Source organism: Crotalus tigris, unplaced genomic scaffold (assembly GCF_016545835.1).
Source record: "Crotalus tigris isolate CLP2741 ecotype Arizona unplaced genomic scaffold, ASM1654583v1 scf7180000022411.5474196:2289641, whole genome shotgun sequence".
Taxonomy (NCBI): Eukaryota; Metazoa; Chordata; class Lepidosauria; order Squamata; family Viperidae; genus Crotalus; species Crotalus tigris.
In genome coordinates, this window is record NW_024099112.1 from 2,120,475 (window position 1) to 2,147,444 (window position 26,970).

Here is a 26,970-nt window from a genome sequence, read left to right on the forward strand (position 1 = left end):
TGACCGCTTGGAAAATTGCAACCATTCCACACAGCTCAGCAATAGAGCAATGTGCTTTGCTTCCCTAACGCAAGGTCTGCAATATTCCACAATCCACAGTTATGGAATTTCTAATCCAACAATCTTAAGGATACCACATTGGAAAAAGTGGCATTTTAGTGACCTCACATTTAAACCTTGAGCAGGCTATTTTTAGGAAGAATATTTGGCTTCTGAGCATTCCTGTATGCTCAGAAGCCATATTAGATCGAAGTTTTTATTGAGCACATGGATAAAATATAGAATTGGAAAGGCATGTTATGCACTGAATTAGTTTAATTATGACAGTAGTGTTCACATTTTGTTAGTATGAATAGGCTAGCATCTTTGCAATGAATTATCTGTAGTTAGATTTGCAATTGCACTAAGCTATGGTTTATTTAATGATAATTTGATGGAAGGAATATTATGTATATTTGCAGCCTTGAGTTCTTTGTAAAGTAATAAAGCTGGGATAAAAATCTAATGAATAAACTACACAATATTTAAGCCAAAACCCAAATAGTCAGTTTGGCTTAGTGCAATATCTAAATTTATATTTTAGATAACCAAACAGTGAAACTTAAAGGGTTTGGAAAGCAGCCAAATATTTGTTCTGTTAGAATATAAAAGCAGTTATATCCAACTTCAGAGAACTTGACTTATTTGGGGAATAAATAAAAATCTTGTATTGAAAAATATAAGCCAGAAAAGTAGCTTTAGCCCACTCTGGATTGCCCTCATGACAAACATACCTTTTATAGCTCTGTAACTTTGGACGGAGCTGAAACTACGTTTCAAAGTTCTGGACCATCTTAGATAAGAAGAACACTAGATTTATTGCACCAATAAAAATTATAACATTGGTCTTTATTACTTCTAGCTTTATTAATAAACAAAGAGTAAATGAGAAATGACTACCTTTCACAAACATGGAGGTGAAAGTTAACATGGAGAGGAAAGGTAGAAAAAAACCAGACCGGTGGTTTGAAATAGGTAGAGAATACCAATAATGATTCCTTGAGACAGCCAGCTAAAATGTCTGGATAGAGAACTATAGGAATGAAGCGATTTGCTGGTTGGTGGTAAATGCATGTTTTTAATTAATTATGCTTCAGATAAAATAAGAGAAAAGATAAAAAAGAGAGAATGAAGGAAGAAATGGGATAGCACATGTTTTTAGAAAATCAAGAATGAACACAACTGATTACAACAAAGCACTGTGATTGAATATGGCTGTCCTTAACTTGGCTAGTTTGGACCAAAGATAGTTGTTGCATTTGGGGAATATGCTACTTCATCTTTCCACATAGGCTGGACGATTCAGGAGTAAAGATGGGGTTTAGATATTTGGAGAAAATATCCTTTGATGAGAAAGCCATGCCTATTGTATTTTCTCTGGAAACCTAGCAAAAAAAAAAAAAACTATAGGCAATAAACAATGTCTGGCTTTCAAATTCAGGAAGTTCCAAAGACATACATAGTTTGTATTAGGAAACATAGGACAAATAGAAAAGATTCAAAAGTGCAGGTTTTTTAAAAATGTTAAGCTCACACTATCTCATCCACCAACTTATTGATTATCTCATGAGAGGCAGTAATTGATTTGTTTGCTAATTTCTTGATAGTTTCCTCAGATGGGAAGTGAGTTTTCAATACTGTAGAATAGGCTTAGAAAGAGGGAAAGAACTGGCTTATGGAAAGTTTTCATGTCTCAAAGTCGAAAGAACCTCTTTAAGAAGATATTTTCCCTGTGGTTATAAAAGAATGATAGGGTTTGCTTCGGGAATGGTATCTATGTGAAGTGAAATAAGGTTATTTAGGTTAAAAATAGTGAATATGTGGTATGTCTTTATTACCCAGCCACTGTTTATTCCTCCTGTTATTAAAAATTATTTTAAAAAATTATGCTGATTCCAAACAGAATTGCAAATGAGATTTATAAGATTTATAATGGGGTAAGTTTATGTTGAATTGCTGGTGTACACAATCTCATTTGAATTATTTAAAATAGTGTTCTTCAACATGGTGACCGCCAAATGGTTAGATTATGAATTTATAATAAATTAGTCATCTCTTCTAACTAAGAGCCTGATATGTAGGAGTGATAGAACTTGTAGTCAGATGATCATTGATAGCCCAATAATCAAACTGACTTGGGGATGCTAGGATTGGTAGTTAAATATTTATGGTAGTATAAATTGATACTTCATAATTGAAGGTTACAAAGTTGAAAGAAACTACTTTTATATATTCCTCTAAGTTCCTCCCCTGGCCTAATTTATGTATTCACTGATAATTTTATATTTTAATTAAGGGGAAGAAAGAAATAATAATAGCTACTACTGATCTTGATAGGATTAATGTTTTTCCTTGAAATATATAATTTAGTAGTTATTTTGAACAATTGTAAAGATTTGTGGATGTGGACTTGTAGACAACCTAGGGATGAGGAGTTGCTTGAGATGATGTGTGGCCAGGGTTGATGATCTGCTTGGTTGCAGCTGGGCCAGCAAATGTACCATTGAACTACACCCTTCACCTGGTTGCTGGGCTCAGCACTTGTGATGCAGTGTTTTAGTTATGCAGGAAACTGGAAACCTGGTTTCCACGGTCAGTTTATAGGCTATATTTTGAAATGCAGAACCATTTATCTATCCATGACAGATAGGAAAACCCCTTTCTCAGATCTTCCACAATATTTATACTATACAGTGGGTACATTTTGGCCACTAACTGCCACCAGAGGGCAGCAAAGAAATACAACTAAATCTTTAATGCCATCTAGTGGCTAATCAGTTGATTGATTGGCAGATTGATTACCAACAATCAACAATTTAAGAAAGGCCCAAAGGTGCTTTTTAAAAAAGGCAACTGGACTTTCTTTGTTTTGCTTTAAAATGTTTAGCTTCTCATCCAAGAAGCTTCAAGTGAAACAAAGAAAGTCCACTTGCCTTTTGAAAAAGCACTTTTGGGACAATCATGAGCTGGATGGTTAAGAATCTCCATATAAATTTAAGAAAGGCAATTTTTTGCTGCCATCTAGTAACCATTAGGGTTAGGAGAAAAAAAAATATTGGATGCAGTGCCCAAGCACTGGCCTTCTAAGAACTATCGACACATTCAGTATGACAGTTGGTGAAATTTTTTCCTACATTTAGTGATGTAGGAAAATCTTACAATGTCATATGCTTCAGCTGTATAGTTATTTCTGATGTGTGGTAAAAGTGCATTGTAGAAACAGCAACATTTGCGTATCAGGTCCTTTCAGGCCCCTAGTTAGGAGGAAAGAATAGTAAAAGTGGCTTTACAGAAAAGGCTCTAGAACAGTGGTTCTCAACCTTTTTAATGCCACGACCCCCAACCGGTCGTAAGTTGAGGACTACTCAACCGGTTGTAAGTTGAGGACTACTCAACTGGTGCAGCACTGTTTGCAGAATGGGACTTTTGGCGGGCTCAGCAGGGCAGAGACAGCCTGGACAATTCCTATTGGCTTTTGAAAGCCAATAGAATTAGACTCTATTCAAGAGAGTCTATTCTATTGGCTTTCAAAAGCCAATAGAACAGTGGTTCTCAACCTGTGGGTCGGGACCCCATTTGGGGTCGAACGACCATTTCACGGGGGTCGCCAAACAACGCAGTCCGCCATTTTTTTCCCCTTTTCCTTAGCTGTGCTACTCCCTTTTATTCTATTGGCTTTTGAAAGCCAATAGAATGGACTCTCTTGAATAGAGTCTAATTCTATTGGCTTTCCAAAGCCAATAGGAATTGTCCAGGCTATCTCTGCCCTGCTGAGCCCGCCAAAAGTCCCATTCTGCAAATGGTGCTGCACCAGTTGAGTAGTCCTCGACTTACGACGGGTTGAGTAGTCGTCAACTTACGACTGGTTGGGGGTCGCGGCATTAAAAAGGTTGAGAACCACTGCAATAGAATAAAAGGGAGTAGCACAGCTAAGGAAAAGGGGAAACAAAAATGGCGGACTGCGTTGATTGGCGACCCCTGTGAAATGGTCATTCGACCCCAAATGGGGTCCCAACCCACAGGTTGAGAACCACTGCTCTAGAATACGGGTATCAAACTCGATCATGTCAAATGATGTATCATGATGTTTTTTGTCTTTGCGGAGCCGGGGTGGCTATGGTCTGTGCATGATGCATCCGGCCTGCGGGCTGCCAGTTTGACACCCCTGCTCTAGAATATAAAACTTTCTTGGGAGGGAGGGTGTTCCTGGATACTGAAAAGAAATGCAGAGTTAGGGACAAGTAGTAGCATCTGAGTTACACTGTTCCATTTGCAAATGGACTTTAGGACTCTTGGTTTCTATATATAGTACACCACTTGTAATTCATATTTATCCTTTTTTTTTTTTTCTTGTAGCTGCCTGATGCATAGCAATGTTTTTATATTGAGACCTGTGAGGTTGTCACACACTTCATTTTGGAACATTTTACAACTACCACAATTTAGAAACTGAAGCCAGCCGTGGCTTCCTTTTTAATAAGTGGTTTTGTTAACAGGTAGTCTGAAACGAAACACATGTCATATGCCTCACAGAGTTCACTGAGAAAAACCAATATAAAACACAGGTGGCAGCTCAGTGCACATTTCTCTCCTCTCATCCTGTCAGTAGCTCACTCCACCCTGCTTTCACCAGCTTAGTTTCTTCTTTCATTCCTTATTTCTCACATCAATCCCTCACAATCTTAAAGTGCCTTTTTCATAAAGAAGACCTGTTTCTCACATGTTTCTCTTATTGCTTCTTGGAGTTTGCTTGATCTTTAGATATGTATCGAAAACATACTTTGAAATGATCTCTCTGGGTAAAATCAAGGAAACTATTTTTTGTTTTGTTTTATAGCTATCATTTTGCATTGATTGGCTTGCTGCCCATGTATTAATTTTAGAGATGCAATTAAAAAGATAAAAAAAGTTAAGGCAAGCTTGCAGTACCTGACTTTGGAGATTCTTCCCAAACTCTTAAAAAGAACTCCCTCTAGCTCAGATGTTGAGGAAGGAAGAGGAAGGGGGAGCTCAGAATGGGGAAGTCAGCAACATTCTGAGCAGCTGCCCAACATTCTGTCCCATAAGACACAGCTGCAGCTTCTATTGGGCTGAAAATGGTAAAAAGATAAACCGTAGACCAGTGTTTCTCAACCTTGACAATTTTAAGGCATGTGGACTTCAACTCCCAGAATTCCACAGCCAGCAATGCTGGCTGTGGAATTCTGGGAGTTGAAGTCCACATGCCTTAAAATTGTCAAGGTTGAGAAACACTGTCTTAGACGCTCCAACTTGCACAATGAATAGATTAAAAGGAAATATTTATTTTGTATTTTCTTAGGCGATAGTTTACTGAATGAATGGGATACAATGATATAAACATAAACAAGACAAATTGCAAAGTATCTCCCAATTAATATAATGTATTAAATAATGATTAACAGTTTCAGCCATAGAGCAAACTTCTGTAAATGAGTAAGCTGCCGTGACTCAGGATTTTAACGACATAATAAATTAGGGGTTGATGAAGTATAGATGGTTGGAGCAGTGGTACAGCGGCTAAGTCAGTGCCAACAAGTGGAACCTTACTCTCTCTCTGTCCGCAATTATGTAGGGCACAATATCCAAAAAGGATTAAAGTGTTTGCACACTTGAAGGGCTGTTTAATAATTAACAGAAACTGCTTCTGAACTAAGGTGAACATTTTTTTAAAGCTTTGACCTTAAGATGGGAAAAGATGTCACAATCCTTTAGCTCCAGTGGTATTTGCAATAAATATTTCAGTTGTAGGGGTTTAGAAGAAAGGCAACAAGAAAAAATTGGGATAAGCTAAAGCAGGGGTCTTCAAGCTTGGCCATTTTATGACTTGTGGACTTCAACTCCCAGAATTCCTGGCTGAGGAATTCTGGAAGTTGAAGTCCACAAGCCATAAAAGGACCAAGTTTGAAGACCCTTAAGCTAAAGCATGACCATTCTTTGGATCATTTAGGTTGAACAGGCATTCCTATAAGTCAGTGGTTCTCAACCTGTGGATCGGGACCCCATTTGGGGTCGAACGACCATTTCATGGGGGTCGCCAAACAACACAGTCCGCCATTTTTTTCCCCTTTTCCTTAGCTGTGCTACTCCCTTTTATTCTATTGACTTTTGAAAGCCAATAGAATAGACTCTCTTGAATAGAGTCTAATTCTATTGGCTTTCAAAAGCCAATAGGAATTATCCAGGCTGTCTCTGCCCTGCTGAGCCCGCCAAAAGTCCCATTCTGCAAACGGTGCTGCAAGTTGTCTGCAGCGAAGGCGAACTGTCTGGAAGTTTCCACCCCTCCCTGCTGAGCAACTACTAAAAATGTAAGTAAAAGAGGGCCAGGAGTGGGAGGTGGGAGGCCGGTGGGCGCAGGGAGGGTTGCTGGCGCGTGTGGGGCCTGGTGGGTGCCTTACCTCCCTTGGGCTGGGCCAGCTGGTGGCCCAGCCAGTGGTCGGCCTGCGCCATCTCTGCTGCTTGCCAGCCACGCCTCAGCTGGAGCAGGGGGCGGCACCATGCATGCGCGATGCTCCCGGGCAGGGAAAGTCCTCGACTTACGACCGGTTGGGTAGTCCTCGACCTATGACCGGTTGGGGTTGTGGCATTAAAAAGGTTGAGAACCACTGCTATAAGTGAACAGAGTGCAGCTTTAACGTCTTCGTCCCATATCCAGTCTTCCTTGTTTTGCTTCTGATATGATTTTTTTCACTGAAAGAAAAAATATTAATATAGAGGTTTGAGTGGGTAAGATTGAAAAGTATTTCTTTCTTTCCTGAAAATGTTATACTTTAAGATTGAAGTTTGATAGGAATTTAGCATGGCCAGGATTGAGATATACTATCATCATGTCTGATAACCTGGCTGGGAGGCTCCAGAGTCAGAGCCAGCTTATGTCTTCATTCAGTACCTTGTTTAAAGGGGAAAGAGTAATAGGCAGTACACCCTTGCCTCACAAGATATTAAGTTGCAGATTAGATTCTTTGGGGTGGGATATATCTGACTTTTTCTGTTTAAAAATCTCATATCAAAATGATCATATTTCCAAAGTAATAGTGGGATGGAACAGGTAGTTTTGAGACTAAATTTATGTCATACAAATTGTTCTTGGAGGAAATACACAGTGGAGTCATTGGTACACTCTGAGAGTGGTTGTTTTCATGAAGATGTTTTATTATCTGACTAGGTAACACCTTCAGTATGCACAGAGCTATACAGTGCAAGTTGTTCAAGTCTGAGCTGTATTTAAGAAGAAGCTATAGTTAATTGAACTGGCTTGTGAAGAATAAACATTTTTTTGTTTTGTTCACTGTGGGTAGATTGGGCTCCGTCCTGCTTTTAAATCCAATTTGCACATTCTGTGGAAGATTGTCAAAAAGAAAATTATCCAGGATAGTCTCTTTCTTATGTTGTATATTTAATGAGATATTAAGAAAGAGAATGAGTCAGAACATCCAATAATCACAGCGCCAATCTGAGGCTTGGTTTATTTGTTTTTCATACTGAATGATATGTATGTTTATAAAAGTCTGACTCATGTGGTAAAGGACAGGGGTAATCCTGACTCCACAAAGGCCATTTTATGTTCTAGCATATTTATTTGGCCACTCTGAAATCAAGAAAATCAGTTTTGGGTGTTTAAACTTACCTGTAATTTATACCAGTAGTTCTTAAACTTACATTATGCAGCTCTTTCAGTCATCTTTAAAAGTTTTGGAAGACCATCTTAAAACCTAGATGTCAGCAATGTAATGCCTGCATATGCTATAGCACAAATGACCCTTTTTGATAGCTCATGGAATCCCAAAATGGAACAGAATGTTTTTGAATGAGAAAGTCAAAATCATATAAAATCTGGTAACGTTACCAGGTAGTTGCCTGAAAGATTCCAAGATTTGAAGCTAAAAAAACCAAATTTTAGATGTCCCGAGTTTTAGCTATGTGCATATGGACGTGCACCAGAAATTATCAACATTATTTTGGAATACCATTGTTCCCTGGATCAAAAGTTGGGAACTTGGTTAAACAAATATATTTGTGCTATAATAGTTTTGTATATTTCCATAATATAGATGTGTAATTTAATAGTGATGTTTAATTTTAATTTTAAAAGGAAATTTAATGGTGACTTTTTTTCTACATCATTGCTTTTCAGCCTTCTGGACGAGATGCTCGTCTCCCTGAAGTTTATTGCATTGTAAGCTGTCTTGGTTGCTTTGGACTATTTTCAAAGGTATGTTTTCTAGAATAGTCTGTTCCCCTAAATACAAAAAACATTAATCCGTTTGTTAGGTAATAGGCAGAAATAAATGATCTGCTGTTCCTAATCTTGTTTCATCATAAGATGAGCTTTCTATATTTTTCTTCTTCTGATCTTTCACAGAAAAAAGGAAAGGAAGGAAAGTCATGTCCCTCATCCCAAATATTTGGGAAATGGCTGTGGCTACACATAGATATATATTTTGTTCATATAGAGAATTTTCACCATTATTAGAATGGAAAAAGCAATATAGCATTTTAACTTGAATATAGAGAACAGTAGCTCAGTTTAGATAATCCAGCTATTTTGAAAAACTTGGTGTACAAATGAATAATAGAAGAAGCTAAATTTAAAATGTCACCTCAGTTATAGTTTTCAAGGCCAGATGTAACTAAATTAACTTCTTCTCAATTCTTCACAATAACTTCTCAATTAGTTTCCTCTTGTGAAAGGAGAATGAAAATGGCTGGATCCATGTATGTTCTTCAAGCTTAGCTTAACCATTATCTATCACTCTTACTGTTTCTTGACTGTTTGGTTCTTACACCTTGGTTTTGAGGATGAAATGCATTTAAAGGAGACATGATTCAGTAGGAGATGGTATCAGGACTTATTTATTACACATCATTACTTTGCTTAGGACTCTGTTGGTTTTGAATAATTTCGGGAGGAGTAAAGCCACTATCAAGAGTTGAGTTGGCAAGCTGCAAAGTGATGGGTATCCTTTTTCTTCTTATAGATTTTGGATGAAGTAGAGAAGAGGAGACAGATCTCTGCAGCAGTCGTCTACCCCTTTATGCAGGGCCTACGTGAATCTCCCTTCCCAGCACCAGGAAGAACTGTTACCATTAAAAGCTTCATTCCTGAATCCGGAACAGAGGTGTGTGCTTACTTGAGATACCTTTGGCTGATTCTAACGTGACTTGTAGTTAAATGTTATAATTAAAGTAATTATATTAAGCAAATGTATAAACCAATACCTCCCAACAGGTTTTAAGAAAAACAATTGAACATCCATAGAATTAATAAGATTTGTTTGATTAACAGCAGGAAGTAAGCTGTAAAAAGTCTGAGTTGAGAGGACTAACCTCTATTTGAGAGAGTGTCTATCAGTAATATCAGACCTTCCATATATTTGCCCACACCCTATCCACAATGAATTGTTTATAAATATATAAATATATATAATTATTCTTTTTGTCTGAATGTATTCCAAAAGGAGCAATTGTGCCCAAGTAGCAACCATAATGAATAAATGTCACCTAAATTGCCAGTTGTCCCAAGGATTGAAATTGGTCTCCCAGGATTATTGGAATGAGGAAAAAAGGGGCATATTAACAACCTTGTCCTCAGCTCCACTTTTGGTTGTCCTCCTTCTATTTTAAGAGGCAAATTGGACTTCCGGTGGTTAAGGCGGTGGAGATGGCGGCTACTTTGTAGCCATCCTCCTGAGATGGTGTTAGATCCGCGGAGCACAGCGTTCATCAGCTGGCCCGCGGCTCGCAATCCTCTTCCCGGGCGAAGGGAAGGGGTAGAGATCGCATGAATAGAGGTAGAACCTCTTAACCTTCCCTGGATTTTTATTTTAGGGGGGTAGAAAGAGTGCTCCCTCGGAGTTCATTGCCTTCTCCGCCTCTCAGCTGTCTTTGTTTCTTCGGAAACAAAGCGAAACGCCGCTACCATCTCCGTATTTAAAGTAACCGTGAGTAATTTTAAACCGGACAGAACTGTTTAAAGGACTTTATTTATAGTTTAGCTTTATTTTATTTTTTTTTTAGTTTACTTAGTTTATTTAGTATGTGCTGATTTTTTTTTATTTTTTGAGCTTTCTTTTTTTTTTCTCGCGGGCGGAAAAGTGAGAGTGAAAGTAAAATGGCGTTTTGAAAGTTTTTCTTTTGAAAGACGGACTGGCTGAATTATTGCTTAATACTGTTTTCTTTTTTAAGTTTTTTTTTATCTTCTGGGAGTTTTCTAAATTGATTCTATTTTATTCTATTTTATTTTATTTTTAATCTTTTGGATTTTTTATTTTTTACTGGTATTTTTATGAAGAAAGGAAGATAAATTAAAATGGCTTCAAAACGACAACCAGCTACTACAGCTCCTAAGCTCTTCTCCTGTTACTTCTACTGGGCAACAACAACTTAAAATAATACCCTCAGTGCAGCAACCTAAAACTACTCCACCTTCACCTCCCCCATCTGGTACATCAGCACAAGACATTAAAGAAATAATGGTAAATGCTGTGTCACAGTTTAGGGAGGAAATGAAGCAATTGTTGGAACAGAATAAATCTGAAAGTAAGGAAGAAATGAAGCAAGAGATGAAGGAACTTTTAGAACAGAATAATACTATTTTGAGGGATGATATACTTTTAGCTTTATCTGGAGTGGCCTCAGTGGTTGTGAAGCTGGACTCTAGAGTGGAGGAAATTGAAGAAACAGTAGAACTTTTGGATTATAAATTCCAAGATATGGAGAAAAAAGTGGAAGCTTCACAAGATGATATTCTTATGTTCCAGTATAGACAGATGGAATATGCTTTGAGAATAAGAGGCCTGAAAGAAGATAAAACCCAAGACTTGATGGAAATGGTGATTAATGACTTGGCTGTTATTCTGAACATAGTTAAAGATGAGTTACGTGGGGAAGTGGAAAGAATTTATAGAGTTAATTCTTGGATTGCAAAACAGAAGAATCTGCCTAGAGATGTGGTGATATATTTTGCTAAGAAGTCTTTGCGAAATCAGATTCTGCAAATTTTCTACAACAAAAGATTCCAGATTGCTGCCCAAGATATTATTATATTAAAGGAAATTCCACCTAAAATTTTAAGAAGCAGAAAAGATTTTGCTTTTTTAGCAAATGAACTTAAAGCAAGACTGATGCCATTTAGATGGGAGATTCCGATGGGTATTGTCCTGAGCCATGCGGGGACACGTTACAGACTTAATACAGTTGCTAAAGCTAAGGATTTTTACAAAATGGTCCTGGGTGCAGGCTCACCTCTGCCCATGATGCACAAAGTTTTGACTGATAAAGAGATGGAACAGAAACCGGAAGGTACAGGTGTGATGACTGCTGGACAGGTGGTATGGATGTCCCAAGCAGAGGTTAAAGAACAGAGAATGACCCGTGCAGCACATAAACGCAAAGAAAAAGAACAACAGAAAAAAGAAAAAGAAATCAAAGAATCTACTCAGCAAATTGTCTCAATGCCGGTGGGAGGAGCAAGACCCAAAAGCTCTACAACATACTCTTCAGTAGCAGAATTTGAGGGGATCTTCTCCAGGCTCAAGGCCAAGGGAGATGGCAAAGCTCCTGACCTGGAATGTTAATGGATTAAATATTCCTCAAAAGAGAAAAAAAATCTACCATTATTTAAAGCAACACAACAATGATATTATCTGTTTGCAAGAAACTCATATTACATCTAAAGACCAAAAATATTTAAACAATCCTCGTTTGGGATCTCATTTTGTATCTCCCGCCCCTGGGAAAAAAGGGGGTGTGGTAATCTATGTTAAGAAGAATTTATCTGCTATCCTGTTAGAATCAGATCCTCATGGAAGATATGTTATGCTTGAACTTGGTTTATATGGCAAGAAAATTCTTATCGTGGGGCTGTATGCACCAAACCAGCAACAGGAGCAATTCTACAGGTTGCTACATCAGAAAATAACCTTGTTGGATTATAGATCTGTGATTTTAATGGGAGACTGGAATGGTGTCTTAGATATACAAAAGGATAAAAAAGGCTCTTCTACTTTTTTTAAACAGGCTAAGCTACCTAAAGCCTTCTTTGACATGAAAGAAGATTGGGAATTGAGAGACTATTGGCGTGAACGTAACCAGGAAGAAAGGGACTTTACCTTCTTCTCAGATAGACACCAATCTTTCTCAAGAATTGATTTTTTTTTGATTACAACAGATTTATACAACAGGGTGAAGAATGTAAAAATTTTTCCTAGGACATTGTCTGATCATAGTCCAGTTTGGATGGAACTGTTTGCCGAGAAAGAAGACAGGAGATCCTGGAGGGTGAATGAGAATTTATTTAAACAAGAAAAAAATGTCCATAAACTAAAGGAATGTTTAAAGGAATATTTTGCTTTAAATATGAATAAGGGAACATCAATGTCAATGGTGTGGGATGCAAGTAAAGCTTTTATGCGTGGTATTTTGATAAAAATGAATAACTTGCATAGACAGAAACAGATTCAGAAACGTAAAGATTTAGAAGAGGAGATTAAATTAAAAGAGAAACTCCTAATTTCAAATCCTTTAGATGAAAAGGTGAAAGGAGCTATAAAACTGTTAAAAACACAATTTAACATGTTGATGGCTGATCAAGCTGCAACCAATTTACTATTTATGAAACAAAATACATTTTGTAATGCTAATAAACCAGGGAGATGGTTGGCTTATCAGTTAAGAAAGAAACAGAAACAGAGGAATATAGATAAAATAAATTATAATGGTAAATTGGTTTATCAGAAAGAATTGATTAAGAAATCTTTTTTAGAATACTACCAAAAATTATACAAGAGTACTAATATTCAAATACAGATATAAACAATTATTTAGGTAAAGTTAATTTTCCTAAATTAACAGAAGATCAGGAAAAAGAGATTAATGGTTTAATTACTAAGGAAGAAATTGTTACAGCTATTAAACAATTGAAATTGGGTAAAGCGCCGGGTATGGATGGGTTGACATCTATTTATTATAAAACTCTAGTAGAAGAGATGACTCAACCGTTGTGTGAATTGTTTAATAACTTATTACAGGGGTTAGAGATCCCTCCATCTTGGCGTAATGCATTTATATCACTGATTCCAAAAGACAATCAAGATCTTACATTGCCTAAAAATTATAGGCCTATATCTCTTTTAAATGTGGATTATAAAATTTTTGCAAAAATTTTAGCTAATAGGTTTATGGGGATTTTGCAGCAGATTATACATAAGGATCAATCGGGTTTTATAACTGGAAGGTATATGAAAAATAATGTTAGACAAATTATTAACTTATTAGAGTATTTAGAAAAGAATAACCAAGTCTCTGCAGGCTTGATATTTTTGGATGCTGAAAAAGCCTTTGACCAAGTGAACTGGCAGTTTATGTTATGTTTAATTAAGGAGATGAATTTTGGACAAAATATATTACAAGTACTATCTAATATATATCAAAAACAGACTGCTCAACTTATTGTAAATGGGGGTTTGTCAGAGGCTTTTGTAATAGAAAAAGGTACAAGACAGGGATGCCCGTTATCCCCGTTATTGTTTGTTTTAACATTGGAAATATTGTTGATTAAAATTCGGGAGTCTCAAGAAATAAAAGGAATAGAAATTAATAAAAAAGAATATAAATTAAGAGCCTTTGCAGATGACTTGGTTGTTACTTTGTCTCAACCTACTTGTTCGGTGGTAAAATTATTACAATTGATCCAACAATATGGACGTGTTTCTGGTTTTAAAATTAATAATAATAAGACCAAAATATTAGCTAAAAATATGACTAATGGTGATAAACAGGTTCTAGTTAAGTTAACAGACTTTGAAATTGTTGATAAGGTAAAATATTTGGGGGTTACATTATCTGCTTCCAATGCAAAACTGTATAAAAATAATTATGAAAAGTTGTGGACGGAGATACAGAAGGATTTAAAAAATTGGAACAATTTACAGTTATCCCTTATGGGTAGAATTGCAGTTATTAAAATGAATGTCCTGCCAAAGTTTATTTTTCTGTTTCAAATGTTACCTATTTTAAAGAGTGATCGTAATTTAGATGAATGGCAAAAAAGTATTAATAAATTTGTTTGGGCAGGGAAAAAACCAAGGGTGAAACTTAAAATAATGCAAGATTTTCGTGAGAGAGGTGGACTCAAGGTACCAAATATGAAATTGTATTATGATGCTGTAGTACTAACATTGATCAGCGATTGGGTGAATTTAACAAATATAGAAATACTTCATTTGGAAGGTTGGGATTTACTTTTTGGATGGCATGCCTATTTAATATTTAATAAAAAAGTGGATTGGGTTTTTAAGTCTCATATTATAAGAATCTCTTTGCTTAGAGTGTGGAGGAAGTATTATAAATGTGATTTTAAAATACCATTATGGGCTATACCTCGGCATGCCATAGAAGGTATAAGGAAAGGGGTTAATATGGATATGGTTTCTTATGCACAGTTACTTAGATGGGATGGCCAAGACTGGCAGTTAAAATCTTTGGAAGAACTAACACATGGAAATTTAATTTATTCATGGTTCTAATATAGACAAATAGTGGACAGATGGAAGATGGATTGTAAAATGGGCTGGCTTAGAGAAGATGAAATTCTCCTAAAACAAGTAAGAGATCAAAGGCCAACCCATATTAAGAGAGTTTATGGGGTTTTAGTGGAATTGGATTCAGAATCTGAATTAGTTAAAGATTGTATGATTAAATGGGCACAGAATATTGGTGAATCGATTTCAATGGATACTTGGGAACTTATTTGGACAAGAAATGTTAAATTCACACAAGCGCAAAATTTAAGAGAGAATTTTTATAAGATGTTTTATAGATGGCACCTTGATCCAAAGAAAATGTCCATTATGTACTCTAATTTACAGCCGAAATGCTGGAGATGTGGACACTTGGATGCTACTTATTATCATATCTGGTGGACGTGTAAGCATATAAAAGCTTTTTGGATTAAGATATGGTGGAATATTCAGAGAATTTTTAGAAGGAGGGTAAAATTTACTCCGCAATTATTTTTATTAGGTATTGTTACTGATTGTGATGCTAGGGAGGTTATATTGATGCTAAATTTGATTACAGCCGCTAGGCTGTTAATAGGACAATATTGGAAGAAGGAATCCTTGCCTATTTTACAAGAGTGGTTTTATAAAGTTTCGTATTTGGCAGAAATGGCAAAGATTTCGGCTTTTTTAAAGGAGCAATCTCAAGAGAAATTTTTTGCGGTATGGGAAAAATGGATAAATTTTATACAACATAATTTAGATATGGAAAAATATTATTTAGCCTTTTTATAACTTGTAATGATTGTTTTTTTTCTTTCTTTCTTTCTTCTTCTGTATTATTATTAAATATATTATTATATATTTCTATATATGTTTTATTTTTCGCCTACCTCTTTCTTTTTTCTTTCTCTCTCTCTTTTCTTTTTTCCTTTTTTCTTCTTCCTTTTTTTTTACGTATATTATTATTATATATATTATTATTATGATTTTTATTATTATTATTAATTATCTTATAAATTGTATACGTTATTTTTTAAAATTTGTTAAATAATCCTATATTCAGTTCTGGGAAGTCGGGGGGGGGGAGGGTGGGGTGGTTTGGGAGGGGGGGTGGATGTTTATTTGTAAAATTTTTGAAAAAAATTCAATAATAAAAAAAAAAGAGGCAAATTAAGTATGCATCAAGGCACCTAGAAGAGTTTTTGCAAAACCTTTGTGTGGCTCCAAGTGATTTATAATGAATAAACATGATCCCGGTCAGCACCAGAAAGTAGTATTTGGGTCATAGGTTTTGCTGTGACGAATTTCAGAGCTGCTTGTGTGCAATCCCTGCCCTTTACCTGGATAAATTTCATGATGGCTTTTGCATTATTTTGTGCTTGTGAAATAACTTGATTAGTATGCATCTTCCAAGCATTTGTGGCCTGAATATTCAAAACACTTATTTGATTTAATTTTTATTCCCTTGATAACTCATTTAAATCTTTTAGATTTCCTGGCAAGAAGCCGTTTGGTTTTCTGGTCATTAATTACCAGCAGATGCTTTCACAGTAATGGGTAAAAGATCTGAATGCAGAGCTACATCATCAGCATACAAAAGAACAGAATACCCACTCCTATAATCTTGGGGGTGAAAACTGTTTCAGAGGTCCCCAACCTTTTGGACATCAGGCACCGGTTCCTTGGAGAAAGGTTTTTCCATGGACCGGAAAGTGTGTAGTTTTGTGTGCTGCCTGCATCCCATGGATGGGGCTTTGCTTGTTTGTATGAACTGGTTGTTGGTGTGCCACAGCCCAGTACCAGTCCACGGACTGGTGGTTGGGGACCCCTGATCTACTTGATAAGTTTAAATAGAGATTAAATAGGGTAAGGGCTAAAGAATTTTATCTAATTCCATTTCAAATAGAGATTGGATTAGTCAAAATATTTAAAGGATTACTCCTAATTCTTTACAAAAACATGAAAAATGGCATTTTTGTAAATGTTTGAATTAAAAACAGGAAATGCCTATCCATGGTTGTGTTATTTTAACTTCTCCCCCCAAAATGTTTTTGGAGTGGAATCAAACAATGATTTGAAATCTATACAAGGCTACATAAAGTATAGGCCTGCTCTTGCAGTTATATTTTTTCAATTAGCTGTCATAGGATGTAATATAGAACAGTTGGGATAAAAACTAGTTTGCTCTTTGCCCAGAGTTGACCCTTTCTCTATCATAACTTGTAATTTATTATTCAAATGGAAGGCATAATGTAGTGTTTCCCAATTCCACGCTGGCTGTGGAATTCTGGGAATTGAAGTCCACATGCCTTAATATTGTCAAGTTTGGGAAACACTGGCATAATGTTTACTAATCATACTCAGCAAATGTATAGAGTGATAATTAGCTGGATTCCTTTGGTTCTCGCTTATCCCCCTCTCCATATTAAATATTGATATAGTAATGGCATGCTGCAGTTCTGCAGAATATAACCGGTGTCATTGATATAGGGGAAAAAAGGGATGCCTATTGGATACCTATTACAGGGGAAACTCCTCTCCTCCCAACCCAATTGTTGATTTGATTCCATACAATCAGCTTGAGCCAGGTGTACAGAGCTGTGCAAAGCACAGACTATAAAATTATGCCCACTGAGAGAGAAAAGGGACAAAACTTCTATAATGGTCTTGTTTGAAGGAAAAATAATTATATGACTTCTTAGCAACAGAACCTACCCAACCCCATATTCATAGCATTCTAGTATTCTTATTATTTATTTATATCCCACCTTTATGATTTTTATAAACTCAAGGCAGCGAACACACACAATACTCCTTCCCCCTCTAATTTTCCCTACCATCATCCTGTGAGTTGAGCTGGCCTGATAGAAGTGATTGGTCCAAAGTCACTCAGCTGGCTTTCATGCCTAAGGCAAGACTACAACTCACAGTCTCCTGGCTTCTAGCCTGGTGCATTAACTACTAGACCAATCTGGTTTAATTTGGCCTGGTAGGTTATTTTAAACCTTGACTTGTTTAGTTAACAAACCTTGAGGGAGACACATGGGATCAGCAGTGGATTGACTTCTTCATTACATAGGTCTTGAATTTGCAGCTCCAACCCTTTGTAAATTATTTGCATTTTATATTTTCAAGCATTAAAGGCAAAGTATAGAATCATCTCTGTAGTCATTTTATTAGGTCAAACTATTTCATTAGTTAGTTTCTACTTCACTATTAGTTGACATTTTCCTTTACTATCTCAGACAGAATGGAGTTGCCATTAGTGGCACTGCTTAACCTCAGTGAGGTTGACAAATTAGGAAATGACCATTTAGGTTTTGAAACTGGTTCCATTGAAATGGAGAGTCAGGAAACTGCTGCAGCATAAAACATTTAGAAGTAGATATGAAAATATTTAATTAGTTGAGTATTGAACAGATGAGAAGCTCTGTTTTATGGTTTACTTCCTGTACACCTGGAGCTCTACTTGCATTGGATTGAAGAAGTAATGCAGTATTGTGAATACATTGCTGGATTTGAATTAGGGGATTGAGGTTCAAATCCCCACTTGATCACAGAATCCACTTAGTGAGTGTGGTCTTATCTCTCTTTCTAGCCTAATAAGGGCTTTTGTGGGGATTAAATAAGAGGATGCCCCTATGCAACTTGAGTTCTTAAGGAAAGGATATGAAAGTAATAATCCAATAAATAAATGTTAAGTTGGACCACAGTATAGGTTAGCAGTGCACATTTTGGACCAAGGGCTATCTTTGATTTTTCAGTGGCTGTGTTTAATTTAAAAGTAAGTAAACTGAAATCAAATAGCATTTGATAGAATTTAACAATTTTTATTTAATTAATGTATATATAATTAATTAAATTAATTAATGTAATTTAATTAGTATTTAATAATTTTCTGTCATATTAATTTGGTGGCTACTTTAAAGCTTATTCTTTATTACGCTCAACAAAATAAAACACAGCAAAATGACATTAGAACAATGTGAAACATAATGCTTCACTTAATTAGCAATGCATGAATGCAACTGCAAACTTAGTGACGGCCCATATTGTTTTGTGTTTTTTGTTAACCAAGAGGAACTTCATGTAAAACCTATTCAGTCATTTTAAAGAATGAGGGCTGTTAGTTGCTAAGAGAACAGTAGAATAAAATAGTGAATCAGTGATTCAGTATTCCCAGAAAGATGGGGGAAGCCCTTTCCAGATGAAAGTTTTTCTAGAATCCATTGCTGATTACCAAGTATCAGACTACAATAGTAGGAAACTGATTTTATCATGTCCTAATTCTATTTTGATGGTATTTTGCAGATTCAATTTTAAGGATCTTTAAGAAATAGCATGATCTATTCTTGCCCCGAGTCTCTGGATCTTTGAGGGATGCATTGGTAATTGATGCAGACAAATCTTTTTAAAAAGTTGAAATGTGTTTTACTGTCAAATATGATTTCCAGACATAAGTGAAGTTCTGGAGTAATTAATAGTTGTCTTGGCAGAGGTTCAGTTTTTATCCTCTTTGTCACAATAGCTCAAAGCATGAACTTTCAATTCTCTGTTGCATTGTCTTCTGTGTGATTTGCTATACTGACTTCCTGTTTCAGAGTTTTCTCTCTGTCAACTATCAGGATGACATTTTGGTATTTGGTTTCCTGGCTTGCTCAGTGCTTCAGACAACTGGAGGAGTTTGATGGGGTGTGCAGTACATATTCTTCAAAAGTATCTGTATCTTTCCATTAGCCTTATATGGACATAGAAAACTTCTTTGTACCAACCTCATATTGAACTGGCTTTCTGGGAAAACAGATTATTTTAACCATTGTACTGCACCAATGCAATAGCAAAAGCCTGAAAATTTGAGCAAGCATTAATGAATAGTGGAGGGAGGAGATGGCATACTCAGGGAGAGGTTCAGAACTCTCCTTCCAAATCTTTTTCAAATTATACATATGCATCCCTATGTATATCAAAAAGTTGACAGAATGATTAATTTTGTAAATGCATGGCTAGTTCCTGTGCCAAAACAACTATAGCTAGTGGCTCTACATCAGTGTGGTTTGTTTCAATAGAATGAACCTAATAACAATTTGTTTTTGCAAATTGTAGTCTATAATTTAGTGTTATGGTTTGCTAAATCAAGAAGTGTTCCAATATTTGAGGGCTCCATAAAGAAGAAGGGGTCAACTTATTTTCCAAAGCACCAGAAGGCAAGACACGAAATAATGGATGGGAACTAATTAAGGACAGAAGCAACCTAGAACTAAAGAGAAATTTCCTAACAGTGAGAACAATTAACCTGTGGAACAGCTTGCTTTCAGAAGTTGGGTGTGCTCCATCACCAGAGGATTTTAAGAAGAGACTGGACAGTCACTTGTCTGAAATGGTATAGGGTCTCCTGCTTGTGCAGGGAATTGGACTAGACCTCCAGGGTCCTTCCCAACTCTGTTATTCTGTTATATTTTGCTAGAGTGTGTGAATATAATGATGTCTCTCCTCCATAGATACATCTGCACTCCAATCTTCTCTTGCATAGCTACAAGGAGGTGATCTTTCTTTCATTTAACTGCTCTGGTTTGCAGCTGAATTTATGAGGGTTGAGGCTAGAATCATTAATTTCCAAACTGGAAATGACCATTATATAAATATGCAACAATTACTCAGTATTAGTACTAAGGCCTGTTCTAAATACAAATTTGTTCATAAAGAAGACACACGAGTTTAAACCCAAAAGCAATAGAAGTCATTCACATCTTCTCACTGGGAGTGGGCAATTAACTCATAAGCATAGCTTCATTCTTACCCTCAATAAACATTCCAGTCTATTGGAGTTGCTTGTAAATTTCTGCCAAGGTTGGCTAAAGAGTTGAGCTAAGTCACAAAATGCCAGGAGATCCATGATTTATTGCTGAGCAGGTCAGGAGAGCCTGACAGATAAGGAAAGCTGTGTTTATTTATGGTAGTCAAAATTCAGAAGGGTCTAGTAGCATCTTTTCCAATTCAAAATTGTGTTAAATTGCATAGTTAAAAGTGGCTTGTATGAGCAAAGCAGAATAAATATATTTTGATTTGATAAGGGGTTTATATAATTTTTTTTAAAATTTACCAGAGTTACCCGAAATTTATATAAAATATAGAACTCAGGCATATCACAGGCAAGTATGGGAGCCTGCAGCTTGTTAAATTTACGTCATTGCGCTAAGCCATATTTTAGCATTGTCCCCTATTTTAGGTTCTAAGGGTGCAATTACAGCTGTCATAACCATGTATTCAGAACTGGAAAAAAGATGAAATTTAATCCCAGTGAAAATTATTATTTTACACAAACAGTATTCAGCTATGATTACTATGTTATCTTTATCCTGTTGTCCTGTTTTTAGCAAATTGAGCTGACCCGGCCATTGGATTCTCACCTGGAGCATGTGGAATTTCAGGCCCTTTTACGGTGCCTCAGTCCTGAAAAGATACTTCTGATATTTGCCTCTGTAGTTCTGGAGAGACGGATAATCTTCCTGGCTGATGAGCTTAGGTAAACGCTAAGCATAATGAAGCAATTTTGTGCTTGTCCCCTTGAAATTAGTAAGTCAGTTGTGCTTCACCAGTCTGTAGGACTGGAGCATAGCATTTACTCTGGATCAGCTTTCCATTTTATAACTTGCTATTACTTGGGTTAATTAATTTGTGAAATGGCCATATGGCAGATGGAGAAATACATACAGGCTTCCTTTTTATATGTATAACATAAATATTTTGATATTACTTGGTAAGATGAGATATTTTAAGGTTAGCTTAGGCTAGATAAAATATTCTTTATTGGCCAAGTGTAATTGGGGACACAAGGAATTTGTCTCCGGTGCATAAGCTCTCTATGTACCCACAAACAACAAAGTGATAAATCATAAATGATAAGATATATTCATAAATAATAAAATACAAACAACAAAGTGGTAAATCATACCAATAGGAGAAAGCATAGGAAAGATGAGAAGGATAATAGCAATATAGCCCTTCTATATGGGTAAATATCCTTAGGCATAAGACAGTGTTGTGGGAATTAGGTGTTTAGCAGAGTGATGGCATGGGGGGGGGATGTCTAGTTGTTTTGGTATGCAATCCCCTATAATGGTGTCCTGAGGGGAGGAGTTGAAACAGTTTATGTCCAGGATATGAAGGGTCTGTAGATATTTTCTGAGCTCTCTTTCTGGCTCTTGCAGTATACAGATCCTCAATGGAAGGCTGGTTGCAGTAGTTTTTTCTGCAGTCCTAACCATCCATTGAGCTCTGTATCCGTCCTATAAAGTTTGTAATAAAACTTTTAGATTGGAAGGTTATCTTAATGGTTTTCACAATGACTGTGTTACATTTATAAAACCATACCATTCCCATTTTGGGACTTCCGGCAAGAGAATTCCCCATCTATGAAACAACAGGGCAGCGACAAATAAGGATCTCATTGATTTAGGAGCTGGCTATATCATTATTCTTGCTTTGTCCAAAGAGCAGCAAAAGGTCAGGGGAGGGAGCGGATGAGAGACAGAAGCTGGGGTGCTTATTTACAATTTTGGAATTATTGGAGATAAAAAGTTTCCCTGGTCCTTGCTAAGAATCATTGCAGAATGAAGTAGAAATATATTTGACTATTAGAATCATAATTACATTTATATATATTTAAAATCAGTAATACTGTATTGCAATAAACCCTTTAGGACAGCAGTGGCAATGCATTTAAACCATGAAATAATAAACATGCAAAGGGTATTTATGCAGCAAGGTGAACTGATTATTTAGATATGCTCCTTAGCTTTAAAATATTATTTTATGTTTTAATCTGAAACGTTGGCTTCCTTTCAGTTCCCTCTCCACGTGCATTCACTCAGCTGCTGCTCTTCTTTACCCCTTTACCTGGGCCCATACATACATCCCAGTGGTTCCAGAGAAACTTCTCAGCACCGTCTGCTGTCCCACACCATTTATGGTTGGGATCCAAAAGCGCTACCTGGCAGAGGTTCAGGATCAACCTATGGAAGAGGTAAAGGCTTACACATTTCCATATAAGAACAAAGATAGTTGAATGGATTAACGTTTGCTACGTGTCTGTGAAAAACACCAGCACAGAGATTGACTGTGGTGATATTTCTGTATGTTCTTCCCAGTGACAATGTTCCTAATCATCCCTATCAGTTACTTAATCAATTACATGGGTTTTTAAAATTTTAACATGAACATTTGTATCTCCTAAAATTAATTTAGGCCAGGGGTCCCTAACCCCCGGTCCATGGACTGGTACTGGTGCACAGCATGCCAGCAACCGGTCTGCACAAACAAGCAAAGCCCCATCTGTGGGATGCAGGCAGCACACAAAACCACGCATTCTCCAGTCTGTGGAAAAATCTTTGTCATCAGCTTTGATACTGTATGCAGTTACATGTAGTAACTGCCTTGTTTAGTGATCGTTCATAGTTAATGATAGTGATAAAAAATAATTTTGCAATCAATCCTTGCATTTATAATCTTTGCATATCTATAAAGCAAAGGAAAACTGAAATAAGATCAAATTCACAAATGTGGTTTCAGTTAGCAACCTCTTGGCTCAATGACCAAGTTGCTGGCTCCAATTGTGTTTGCTAAATAAAAATTTCCTGTACATACATATACATACATACATACATACACACACATATGAGCAGTGGTGTGCTGAAGCTGGCTTGCAAGTTAGATAGCTGTTCTAATAATAATAATCTTGCCTATCCCGCTAGATTGAATCAGGCATGCTCCTTTGCCCTCCCTCCATTCTTTTAGCCCTAGGCCCCATTGAAACCTGCCTATTTACTCAGGCACTGGAGTAGTGTGGTAGGAGCCTATTGTTGGTTGTTAAGGCAGCGGTCTCCAACCTTTATGGCTTGGTGGCCCGATTGGGGGGGGAGGGGAAGTGGCCCATGCAAACGCCAGCCCAGCATACACACAGCTCGACTCGCGCAAGCAGTAAGCCAGTGTGAAAAGCCCACTGCCTGCGCGAGTTGTCAGCCTGGTGGCCACGCAGCTTAACTCATATGAGCAGTGGGCCAATGCGAAAAACCTGTTGCTTTTTTGAGTTAGCTGTGGATATGCTGGCCCACCGCTCGTGCGGCCTACTTCCAAACTGGCCATGGTCAGATAGTCTACTGTGGCCCGGGGGTTGGGGGATCCCTGTGTGAGGGAACTCTGGGAGGATGATTAACATACTGGGCTTTTAGTTTTTGTCATATGGTTTTTGTAGTTTACTGTTGTAAGCCGACAGGGTTGTTTAAAGATGAGTGGCCCTACAAATTGTTTAAATCAAGTACAAATAAATAAGTATTGCTTCCTTTTTAGGTGTTGCTTGTAGATCTGTCCCAAGGAGAATTCTTAAAATGGGTAAGTTCCATCCAAGAGCTATATTGTAACCATTTATGGACCTTAGATCTGCACTTCTAGTTAATGATGTAAAATTCATCCGGTTCAGTTTCTTCTCAGAATTTTAGCTCTGTTTCATTGGTTGGTTGCCAGTCGTTTTACAACAATGACTTGCAACATTTTTTCCTCTCACAGCTTCCCCCCCCCCCTCTCTCACACACACCCCTGCCTATATGCCTTATATAGCCACTGAAAGCCACAGGGCAAGAAAGTCATGGAAATAAAATTTTGGACTCCTTTTGGGGGATTGCTTGTTTTTAAAATACAAAATGGGCATAAGTTTTGTAAATTTGATGCTAAATTTGGCCACCATGATATTGGAGGACCCTGGAGTAATTAAAATGAAGCTAGAACCATATGCAACAGATGAAAATTTCTAAAATTCAGGGTTGAACTATGAAGTTCTTGATGCCATCTAGGCTTGGTTGTTTGCTTGCGGAGATTTCATTATCTAACTATGTAGTATCAATAGTGCTTGAAGATGTAACCGAGTTAGGTAATGTATCATCTTCTAGCAGATAAACAAGCTCAGAGAGCACCAAGACTCCACAAAATAAATGTTGTCTAGTCCTGATTTGCTATCTTTTCCATATTATCTACTTTCTTCTTTCTTAATCTGTTTCATCTCTCCCTCTCTTCAATATTTCTTGGTTAATTCTGCTGACTTTACTTTGCTCCTGCTCTTTCCCAATTTCAGGTTATGGTTGTCTCCTATTCTTGATGGTTTGCCTTGAAAAATGGGCAATTAATATTTCAATTAGCTAGCTTCCCTTTACTTACAGTATCATCTATCATTGTTTGCTGATGTTTCCTATGACATAATGTGCTTTATTTTTAGAAAGCTCTCTATCCTCATCTTCTAAATTCCCGCTTGCCGAAATTCTTTTTCTTCTTGAATGCTCTAAATGCTAAAAATAGCTTTAGTGAGTTAATAGTAAGACCAGTTTTTTCTTGAGTAGGCCTACAGGTATTGTGAGGAACTGTGGATCTTTCACTATGCTACAAGTGCTAATTTGCAATAGTTGGTTATTGATATAACTTCCCTCTTTAATAATTCTACAGGTTGGAGATGAGGAGGAGATTTTGCCACCCAAGCTGAGAAGTGAAATGTTGCATTCTTTGCCAACAATGAACAACAACATCCAGAGTAAGATCCTTCTCTGTGCCAGCCTTGCCTAGCCAGTTGTATTTCATCACCATTGTTTGATCTCAGATCTCCTAATTCCCCTCTAGTATGGCTATTGGTTGGGGACTGTGGGAAGAAACACAACATATCTGAATGGGTTTAGATAAATTTGTGTGTATGATGATATTTGTGCTTTATTTGCTAACATAAAGGTAATTTTCGGAATAAATAGTTCATTGATAAAATATGGAGTGAAACATTAGTGTGAACTTTTTCTTTAAGAAATAACTGAAGAAGATTCTTAGATGGGAAGTGAAACAAAGAAAGGAAAAACAAAGAAAGTCCAGCTGCCTCCTGAAAAAGCACCTTTGGGTTTAAAAAAGCAAACAGCTGTGATGTTAACTTGTTCTGAGATTGTTCTGGTTCCATGTGATGGTTCATGCTTTGATTATGTGAGAGAATTTATTTTAAAGAAGACCATTTTTCATTTTTGTGTTACCCGATTATCTGATAGTCCATTGCTGAAAAGGAAACATGATTTTCAATTAGTATGTAGAATGATGGAAACTAAAGCATTGCTGAATAAATGATACCCTAAAGTGCACCTTTTGTTGTGCAAAGAAATTGTAAGATACAGCAGTTAGAAAAAGACAGTGCTGTGGTTAAAGTAAATAGACCTATCCTTTGGGTTAATAGTTTTGTTATCACTGAAGAAAAGTCATCACTGATCGTAATCTCAGAGTTTGTGCTGAGATAGCTTATTGAATTTATAGCAGGGTAGTATTTTTTTCAGTTCCTGCATTGTTGGAGGTCCAAAGTCAAAAGTATAGTGATTATTCTAGATTAAAATTAGATCAAGACTGGCACATTAATTTAGATCAGGGGTGTCAAACTGCCGGCCCATGGGTCGGATGCATCACGCAGAAGCCGCGCCCACCCCATTCCTGGCAATGGCAAAACTTTCCCGATACGTTGCACGACATCACGTGAGTTTGACATGTCTGATTTAGATGAATCATCAGTATATGTCCATTTATACTTGACAAGTACCTGACAGGTTCAGGTAGAACTGGTCTATCCAGGCCATTTGTTTCAAAGTAATATTGACAGAGCCACCTCTTTCATGACATTAGGGAAGCCGTAGTAAAAGGACTTTTTACTCAGTATATGAACTATCCTTATGTATTTCACTATCCCCAGAGATAAAACAGCATCCCTACTGTCTTTCCATTGAGAAAGACAATCAAAATAGACTCTTCCGCAGAATATTTAAGGGGTAATGGTCTGAATTTTATTGAGAGTTTAGACATCATTAGAGTATTGAGTAATAGGGTATGTTGAATTTTTCATTTATTTTAGGTTATGGATGTTATGCTTATTCTTATAAACTTCAGAAAATCTATGTGGAATCAGTTGTACAAAAATACTGTAAATAAATGGATAACATTTCACTAAAGTAACAAGATAAATATTTTAGTCTTTGTTTTAGTGTATTGCTGAAGTATTTCAGCAGAAAAATAATGAAATGTTTGGTGACATAGCTGGTCCTCATTTTATGTTAGATATTATGATTATAGCTTTCTCCATGTGGGAAGACAGTGACATATTGAAGATACTGATGGAAAGAGCCCAACAGGAGAATGATAAATTTAACTTAGATAATATCCAATCTAAGATGAATGAGATACATGAGCATTTCATCAGAAGTAATTAAAAATGTAATATGCCATTAGTGGGATGCTCAGATTTCTTGCACAATATATTCCCAGTGAAGCAGAAATAACTTTATTGAGATAACTGCTATGTAGTAATAGTATATATGGAAATGATTTGCAGAATAAGATAGGACATTGCAAGATT

The 26,970-nt window shown here is 36.6% G+C and overlaps 1 protein-coding gene across 2 annotated transcripts in view; it reads left to right on the forward strand.

Annotated features, from left to right (window-relative positions):
• DENND2D (DENN domain containing 2D) overlaps positions 1–26,970 on the forward strand; it is a 48,647-nt gene that overhangs the window by 12,054 nt on the left and 9,623 nt on the right. For both annotated transcript variants that reach the window (XM_039319083.1, XM_039319082.1), the window contains exons 5-10: positions 8,192–8,269; positions 9,036–9,176; positions 20,933–21,081; positions 22,404–22,581; positions 23,904–23,945; positions 25,047–25,131. In XM_039319083.1, the coding sequence (XP_039175017.1) occupies positions 8,192–8,269; positions 9,036–9,176; positions 20,933–21,081; positions 22,404–22,581; positions 23,904–23,945; positions 25,047–25,131 (673 nt within the window). The remainder of the gene's footprint in view (positions 1–8,191; positions 8,270–9,035; positions 9,177–20,932; positions 21,082–22,403; positions 22,582–23,903; positions 23,946–25,046; positions 25,132–26,970) is intronic.